The sequence below is a fragment of the Phalaenopsis equestris genome, unplaced genomic scaffold (assembly GCF_001263595.1).
Source record: "Phalaenopsis equestris unplaced genomic scaffold, ASM126359v1 Scaffold001081, whole genome shotgun sequence".
Lineage (NCBI taxonomy): Eukaryota > Viridiplantae > Streptophyta > Magnoliopsida > Asparagales > Orchidaceae > Phalaenopsis > Phalaenopsis equestris.
Genome location: NW_018165520.1, coordinates 527,918 through 537,412, shown reverse-complemented (window position 1 = coordinate 537,412; position 9,495 = coordinate 527,918). Strand labels below are relative to the sequence as shown.

General features: G+C 36.8%; 1 protein-coding gene across 1 annotated transcript; it reads left to right on the top strand.

The window, feature by feature from the left end:
- Positions 1-6,092: 6,092 nt before the first annotated feature.
- LOC110033043 (auxin-responsive protein SAUR36) lies at positions 6,093-6,917 on the top strand. Its single transcript, XM_020736896.1, has one exon. The coding sequence runs from the start codon at positions 6,155-6,157 to the stop codon at positions 6,863-6,865; it is 711 nt and encodes a 236-aa protein (XP_020592555.1). The 5' UTR covers positions 6,093-6,154; the 3' UTR covers positions 6,866-6,917.
- The last annotated feature ends 2,578 nt before the right edge of the window (positions 6,918-9,495 follow it).

The following is a 9,495-nucleotide window of genomic DNA, read 5'->3' as shown; positions in this document are numbered from 1 at the left end:
CCAGAATTGTGATATCTGCTTTATATGAATTTAATAAATCAATAAACAAATTGTTCACAGAAGGAAAAATCTATTAATAAGGTGACCATTATATTTGACAAAAAAAGTGAACATATACAAACAAAAAATATCTCACTCAATATAAGGTTTAAATCCCTCACAATTGAGAAGAATATAAAGAATTGCTGCCTGAAGTTCTTGGTTACTGAGATAATGTTATATGCACCTCTCTGATGCTTCACTTGATTGTTGGAAAATAGAAAATGTTGAGAAAGTCACCACACCTAGTGGCTCTTTGGTGGGTTTTTCTTATCCAAAATAGTAAGAGCATAAAGTCTCCCATAATAAATATGCCTTACATATTGAGTCTTTTGGTTGAGCTTTATTCTTCATAGTATTTTTTAATTTATTCAAAAATTTATAAATAAATTGTTATTTAGCACTATTTGACCATTTTTATCAACGAGTAACTACCTAGTACATGGGTTATTACCCCTTAAACAAATATATCCAACAATATTGTATTGGACCACCAATTATTGCCTCCTGTGGTTGCTATATCAGCAGATGCTCTATGGTGTCAAAAAAATTAGGTGAAAATCTTCTTCTGAGCTTGAACAGTGTCTTTAAAATATTTGGTTCTAACTGTCATATGTCATATTATAAGAGGGTTGCCGGCTATTAAGTTATTAATAACAAAGGGCTTCAATCACCGGTTAATATCAAATAATCATAAGTTATTAACCTAAAAAAAATGACGTGTTAGATTTCCACCGACTTGTGGTTGTTGGTTAATAATTAAAAATGAACCAACAGACTATATCGTCATTTACTACTTACAGACCGCCAAAAAAGTATTTCACTAAAATATTATAGTTTAATCCACATGAAGTATGTAGGCTGAATGCATCGTCGATGAGCTATCTAAAACTAGTTCAAAATTTTCCATGCTAATTAAGCCTTCAATTTTTCTATCTCTTTCAACAGTTTTTCCTGGAGTGCTAAATTTAAAGAAGTTTTAACTTACTTCATAAACAGCTTTAATACAAAATAACTGAGGAAAAAGCTCAACACAATCTTGAGATTAAGTTAATAGGATGGAACCATATCTAATCAGTTGAAAACCAAATTTGTTTCTCCTTCACTCTCGCTGCATAGCCACAAACTCTTTTCTCTTACTTCCAGTCTCGCTAGTCGCTTGCCAAAATGACAAAAAATCCCTCTACACTTTATATACACTCACCAATTGTTTCCTAGTACCTAAACTGCTCAAGAAAATAAATCTAATCGATTCTATATCACTCGTGTCCACTCTGAATTGAACAAAAATTGCTCTTGAGGGTTGTAGCATTACATCTCCATGAACTAGCACTGCAAAGCTACAGATGTGGTATTGTGATGCAAAGCTCTTGAATTTTTGTCCTAATTCTTTTTCATGTTGTAGTGTTGCAATGCTATTTGGCTAGCACTGTTAGTGTGGAGGCCGGTTCGAGTTCCCGCTCCCGCCTCCCGATCGCAATGTTTCGCGAATCCCGCTCCTCCCTTTTTGTGAATCAGAGCTAGCGTCTGCCGCGAAGCGAAGCTTCGCTTCGTCCCACTCCACTGTCGCGAGAGGTCGCGATATTCGTGAAACGTCACCAACCTACTTTTCTGTTTGCGATAAAAGGCATCGCAGCAGCTCTCCTACAGTTTTAGATTCAAGTCACGATTGGAGTTCTTCTTCGGTTTCCTCGAGATAGAGGAAGGTTTCCTCAGGATAGAAGGAAAGAGAAGTGCAAGGAGGTGTAGTTCCTTGCGGTGAAGGAAGAAGAAAGAAGAAGAAGAAAGAAGAAGAAGAAAATTGTTCTCCCTTGGCTTCTTCTTTGTGGCTTGTGACTGAAGAGAAATTGGGTTTATTTCTCTTGTAAGTTTATCTTTTTCGGTGTATCTCGATGTAGAATTTATTCGGTATATCTCAGTGTAGAGAGCGAATAACAGAGAGAGAACAAAAGAGAACAACAAAGTGAGAGTGAGAGATTCCTCTTGTAAGTCGAGGTGATCAACTGGTGTAAATATTGCAAGTAGTAAAACCCTCTGCAACTCCGTGGACGTAGGCAATTCAATTTGTTGAACCATGTTGAACCATGTAAATTTGTGTGTTCTTTTCTGGTGTGATTTTTTCTCGTTCTATTTTTCACTTCGTCGATCGTTCTCTTGTTTGATTTATAGATATACCACATCAACTGGTATATTTAGATCTCGACGAAACAACTGATATCAGAGCTTTGTTTGTATCTGAGGAAGAATAATGACTGCATATGAAGTGAAGGTTCAAGGATCGAGAAATTTGATGACACTGATTTTGGTTATTGGAGGATGCAGATAGAGGACTACCTCTATGGAAAGAAACTTCACCTTCCGTTATTGGGGAAAACACCTGAAATGATGGATGAGGTTGAATGGAATTTATTGGATCGATAAGTTCTGGGGGTTATTCGATTGACCCTATCGAGGTCCGTTGCACACAACATCGTCAATGAGAGAACGACTGTAGATCTCAATCTCAAGCCAGCCTTATCAGGTATGTATGAAAAGCCATCGACAAATAACAAAGTGTACTTAATGAATAAGTTGTTCAATTTGAAGATGACGGAAGGTGTTTCTGATGCTCAACACCTGAATGGTTTCAATACTATCACAAATCAATTTTTGTCTATTGAAATTGATTTTGATGATGAGATATGTGCGCTGATATTGTTAACATCGTTGTCAAATAGTTGGAAAGTCATGAGGATGGCAGTTATCAGTTCTGCAGGTAAATCTGAACTGAAATGTGATGATATTAGTGATTTGATTTTGGCTGAGGAAGTTCGTAAAAAAGATTCTGGCGAGATCTCAAGTACGAGTTCGACACTGAATGTTGCTTTCAGAGGGAGATGGCAAGACAACAACTCAAATAAAGGGAGATCAAAATCAAAGTCTAGTCAGCAGGTAACCTGCTGAAATTGTGGCAAGGCTGGCCACGTAAGGAGGAACTGCAAAAATCCCAAGAAGATGGAGAATGATAATGCAAATGTGGTATCTGAAAAAGTACATGATGCACTATTGTTGGTAGTTCATAGTTCTGTTGATGGTGGAAGTGAAGAGAAAAGTGGGTCCGGGGCACCTATTCTTATTGTTCCACAGACAGATGATGGACAACCACAGAGCAACCACAGAGAACCACAGAGCTATAAAGAAATCTTACAAGATGAAAGTTCGAGCAAGTGGGAGCTGACAGAACTTACACTAGGGAAGAAGATATTACACAACAACTGGGTGTACCAAGTGAAGACTGAGCATGATGATAGTAAGAGGTACAAGGCTAGACTTGTTGGAAAAGACTTTCAGTAGAGACAGGATAGGATATTGCCCATACAGTGACCCATACAGTGAGAGTTGCAAGCAGAGACAAGAGTAATTCAGGAAATAGCTTGGAGGTGCAAGACTATTTGGACCCTTTTGATATGTTGACTGAGGGGTGTTATTCTTGAGAAACTGAAATTGTGCACGACTTCAATTGGTCATCTGAAGTGAAGACAGAGCTTTGAGTTGCAGAGGTAGAGGATTCAAGGTGGAGGATTCACAATGGAGGATTTAGTTCGAGGAAAAAGACGTTGTAGTAGGTGTACCGGTCTTCAAGTGAGAGATTTGTTAGTGTGGAGACCGGTTCGAATTCCCGCTCCCTCCTCCTGATTGCAATGTTTCGCGAATCCCGCTCCCGCTCCTCCCGTTTCGCGAATCGGCGCCAGTGTCTACCACGAAGCGAACCTTTGCTTCGTCCCGCTCACAGAGGTCGCGATATTCGTGAAATGTCGCCAACCTCCCTTCCTATTCGCGATAAAAGACATCACAGCGGCTCTCCTTCGGTTTTAGATTCAAGTCACGGTTGGTGTTCTTTTTCGGTTTCCTCGGGATAGAAGGAAAGAGAAGTGTAAGGAGGAGTAGTTCCTTGCGGTGATGGAAGAAGAAATAAGAAGAAGAATATTGTTCTCCCTTGGCTTCTTCTTGGTGGCTTGTGACTGAAGAAAGTGAGTTTATTTCTCTTGTAATTTTATCTTCTTCGGTGTATCTCGGCGTAGAGTTTTTTCGGTCTATCTCGGTGTAGAGAGAGAAGAACATAGAAAGAAGAAGAGAGAGCAATGAAGTGAGAGTGAGAGATTCCTCTTGTAAATCGAGGTGATCGACTTATGTAAATTTCTCAAGTAGTAAAATTCTCTGCAACTCCGTGGACGTAAGAAATTTGCCGAACCACGTAAATCTGTGCATTCTTTTCTGGTATAATTTTTTCTAGTTCTATTTTTCGATCGTTCTCCTATTTGATTTATAGATATACCACATCAACTGGTATATTTAGATCTCGATGCAACAAGCACTACAATGCTTCAAAGACAACACTCGATTGAAAAATGACATTGCAGTGTCAAGATCTTGGCTTTGTTCTAAAAATTAACTTACCCTGCGTTCAAAATTTTGTGTCTTGAGGTTAAATCTCTCGCACTATGGCATTAAGCTCTCAAGTATCTGGAAAAAATTTGCGTACATAAGACGTATGCAGAGTTGCGTACGTCTTTAACCTGCAAACATGTTACAGGGAGGATTTCAGGAGGTTATAACCGCGTTATACACCCTGTAACCTCCCTGTTATATGAAAACAGAAGCGCGGAACTTACTCGAAGGTACAGGTAGGTTACAGGGAGGTTACAGGGGGAATAACGCGGTTATAACCTCCTAAAATCTTCACTGTAACCTGTTTGCAGGTTACAGACGTACGCAACTCTGCGTACGTCTTATGTACGCAAATTTTTTCCCAAGTATCTACCTTAACTTTGGCGCTCAATTGCTCAGGCCATGTACGCCTGACGCTGTTGTATATACTTATGTCCTATCCAATTCAACGTATTGTTTTATTAAATTCCTACCACAAAGCACAATATAAATGCAACAATATTACAAAGTAAAAATAGAATTTAACTATAAATTAACATAATTTCTATGCACTTGAACCACTCAACATTCTTTGAAGGAACTAAAATTAAGTGTGTATTTGGTCCAAAATGAATTTTCAAGCAACCTTTTATTTTTCATCTCACTACTAAGAGATGCAAATTATAGATATCTCAAATTAGCTGAATCCATAAATATTAAAAAAACTTTGAAATCCATTGACAAACATGTAATCAATTTGAATTTGTCTTTTATAAAGATACATTTTTCTTAATAAAATAGAACAATCTATTTAAAAAAAATGAAAGAAAAATACGTGCGAGTTGCCATATGAACTAGCCGAGCTATGAGCTAAAAGTCTTTTCTTAGTTAATTTGCAGGCCGATGTGGCTTATAAACTCTTTTTATAAACAAGTTGTATTTTCTTGAGTCAGTCGAACATAGTTAATAGTTAACATACTAGGTCAACCAAAATAGCCTCATCACAGACGCACGGAAAGACAAAATATAGTTCTTGATGCCTACCGTTAAAATTTAATTAGTCAAATAATTTAGTTCATAAATATTTTAATATTATTATAAATATCTTGAATCATATCTCGCTTATTAATTATTCATTTAGACCAGATTTTTTTTGCTACTTCATTTTTTTGAGGTGATATCAGATTTAAAACTTTTGTCTGAGTTTTCAAATAGCACACAAAATATTATAATTTATATATGTAAACTCTTATATTTACATATATAGCATCCTATTAAACATTTATATTTCCCAACTAAACTTTAGTTGGGAAGGATCAAGCAATTCTTATTGAAAAAATTCTTACTATAGTTCTTGGTGGAGTGTATCGTAATTTTGAAGGAAAATGTATTTTTTGGCTTTCAACGCCTACTATCGTTGTATATTCTATTTATACTGAAGTTGAAGCCGTTATAGTTGCATTAACTTTAGCTGTTATTTGTGGTTGACATTTGATTGATATTAAGATGGATTCATTAGAACTTTGGAGCTATTATACTAAGAAAACGTATTATTGGAGTCCTATTATTCAAATGAAAAAAAGTATTTGCTCATTTTATTTACATATAGAACACATCCAATAAAACAGAATATACGAGGATTCACATACATAGCACTTAAAACTGCTTTATTTATATTTACAACACCGAAATTTTATCATTTACATAAATGACCTTCAAAAACATTCGATATCGCGAATCGCAGAACAGCCGAGCCTTCCACGAATCGCAGAACAGCCGGCCGCAGCATTTGGCCTCTTGCCCTGTTGAGCTATATAGCTGCTCCCAGCCCGAAGCCCATCTTCTCCCAGACAACAGCTACGAAAAGAAAAAAGGGGTCAGAAGAGGAAGAAAAAAAAAGGAACTTTTGGGCATGAGTTTGAGAAAAGCCAGATTTTTCCGGTTGCGCCGAAGGCTTGTACCGGTCTGGCGATGGATTCGATCGAGAAGATACAACCGCCTCGATCAAGATAAATCACCGGCTATTGCGCCGGCAAGCAGACTACTCTGGTGGGTACGTTCTCTCAGCAGGAGAATTCGCGTGGCTTCAATCAGCTGCAGCGGCAGCGCTGAAGGCTCGAAAGGGTTGCTGTTGGAGGTGGAACAGAGGCCGCCACCAAAGGGCTATCTGTCGGTGTACGTGGAAGACGATGCAGATGATCGGCTGCAGCGTTACTTGGTTCCTGTTTTGTATTTTAACCATCCGCTTTTTGGGGAGCTGCTCAGGGAGGCTGAGGAGGAGTTTGGATTTCAACATCCAGGGGGAATAACGATCCCCTGCCCGTCATGGCGATTCGAGCGGATTCAGAACAGGATTGCCGCCGGTCATGCGGCCGCTCGCCGGAAGCGCCATGGCCGACGTTTGCTCTGGCTTTCGTGACGCCGGTTGAGTTTACAAGCTTTAATTAAAGTTGTGGGAAGGATGATTTCTTTTGCTGCCATGATTATGATTGATAGAGTTTAATCATTTGAGCTTTTTCTGGAATCGATGTTGAATAATAATTAATAGATTTTTTATACTCCTTAACAAAAAAAAATTTACGATGATTAAATTTAATTAGGATTTAACTCAAAATTATATATATATTTTTAAGGTTAAGATGTAAATTGTTGGTTTAAATTTATTTTAATTATTTTTAATAACAAATGATGTTTCTCATGTATAATTAATCAAGTAATTATACATGTATGGTTTTTGTAGCCATTCTAATTTCGCTCGAATTGTTAAGGTTTTTATTTTCACTTTATATGGTAATATAATTCAGATTTTAAGAAAATGCTAATATCATTAGTTTAAGGTGGGAATAAAAATTCAATTTTGATGCCTACGATTATTGAGGGTGAGTTTGAGAGAAGATGGAAGATAATGAGGAGGTGAAGGGTAGAAATAAAGCATCTAATCTTATTTTCATGAAATGGTCTTTTATTTATAGGTATAAGAGACACTTAGAATACATAATTATATATATGTCCCCTTCATTTACAAAGAGCTTGAGGGGTATTAAGGTCATTTTGCACAATATACTGGTGATAATAATTAAAAAAAATGCATTTATAATGAATGTATTGGTAGGCCTTGATGACTTCCAATCCTCGACTCATTTTTGTTCGTTTGGTCACGGCGGGCCGAATCATAGGAAGAAGACACAGAGACCTCTTGACTAAACCTATTCACGGATTTGCTTCATCCTTCAGTCAACTTACTTCATTTGGCTGGATGAAGAGATGTTCTTCGCTTGGCCTAATGTGGAGCTATCTTTAATTCGGACAGGTGTGTATTGACTCTTTATTTGGCTGTGTGTTTAGGTCGACTTACCCAACGAAGGGAACAACTCGACAGGGCCTTCGAATACCTTCCTCCTTGACTTGACGTTATGATAATCTAAATCAACATTTGACTGATCTCCATATGATTTGACCGAGGGTATCACTTTATTTGCCACATATCTGTCTTTCACATAGATTCTTGTAGTTTTAGGATCCTGTTATACATTTTAGTTCCCAATTTTCTTACTTTTCTAAAGAGACAGCTGCAAAAGAAACAAGAAAAATAAACGTTGAACTAAATTTCACTTTAAATTCATTTATGTTATAATTAATAGTTAATAATTAAACTCTCTGGTTTTTCATACCTGACATCCTATAAATAGACCATTACTTGCTGACCCTGACTTCTGCACTTTTCCTCTGTTCAGAACTTTGATCGCTTCTTATTGAGGTTGTCTGATAGCGCGATAGGAAGATCCAGCCTGCTAATCCATTTGATGATATTCTAATGAAGATTTTAAGACTTCTTACTAAGAAAATCCATCCTTCAAGCATTCCCAATAATCATCATCGTCGGGGTGGAGCGATCGGTGAGGACGATGATGATGAGAACGAACCGTCAAACGACATCTTTCTTTTGGTTCGAATTTTTTTTTGAGTGAGTTAATTTGACACCTTCCTCGAACTCTATATTCGAAATAGAACCATTGATGCGAGTTTCGTCAAAAGGCCGGGGTGGCTTATAAACTCCTTTTTTATACAATTTGTATTTTCTTGAGTCACAGTTAATATTTAACATCCTATGGTCAATTAAAATAGCCGCATTACGGACGTACGGAAAGCCAAAATACACTTGTTGATGCCTACCGTCATAATTAAAATAATCAATTAATTTCTTTCATGAATATTTTAATCTTATTATAAAGACCTTGAATCATATCTCAATTATTAATTATTCATTTCGAGCAGATTTTTTCTACTTCGGTTTCTTAAGGTGACATCAGATTAAATATTTTTGTATGAGCTTTCAAATAGCGAAAAAAACGCAGCGTACGTCACAGAGGGTATAAGGGGGTTATATCCGCGTTATACCCCCTTGTAACATCCATGTAACCTACAAATAAGTTTCGCGCTTCTGTTTTCACATATTAAGAACTTATTTGTAGGTTACAATTAGGTTACAGAAGGTTATATAAATGTTACAAGGAGATATAACACGGATATAACTCCCTTATACTCCTTGTATAACCTCCAAAACGTACTCAGCACTGCGTACGTCTTACGTACGCAAATTTTTTCCTCAAATAGCACACAAAATATTATAATTTATATATGTAAAGTTTTCTATTTACATATGTAGCATCCTATTAGCCTAGTTAACTGAGTTCATGAGAGACTTGCTAGCCTCGAGCTCGTTGATGTGGTCACGAGTTTGCATATTTAATCCTTACACATTGTTATTTACATATAGAGCACGTACAATAGAACAAAATATAGGAGGATTCACCTAAATAGCACTTTAAACTGCGTTATTTATACATACAACATAAAGGACATTTAAAAACACTTTCATTTAAAAAAATTAATACAATTCCATCCTTCCCTTCTTTCTCTTAAGTTTGGCGAAGGTGCAATTGTTGCTCTCAAAGGTATTCATTCTGCACTATCTTGTCCATTTTGCAATTTAAGGGAGTGTTTGATTGCTTTTTTTATCAAGATGTATCACAGGATTTAGTCTAAATC

Excerpts from the sequence above, each read along its gene's own strand:
- LOC110033043 (XM_020736896.1), top strand. The coding sequence starts at position 6,155 with ATGACCTTCAAAAACATTCGATATCGCGAATCGCAGAACAGCCGAGCC.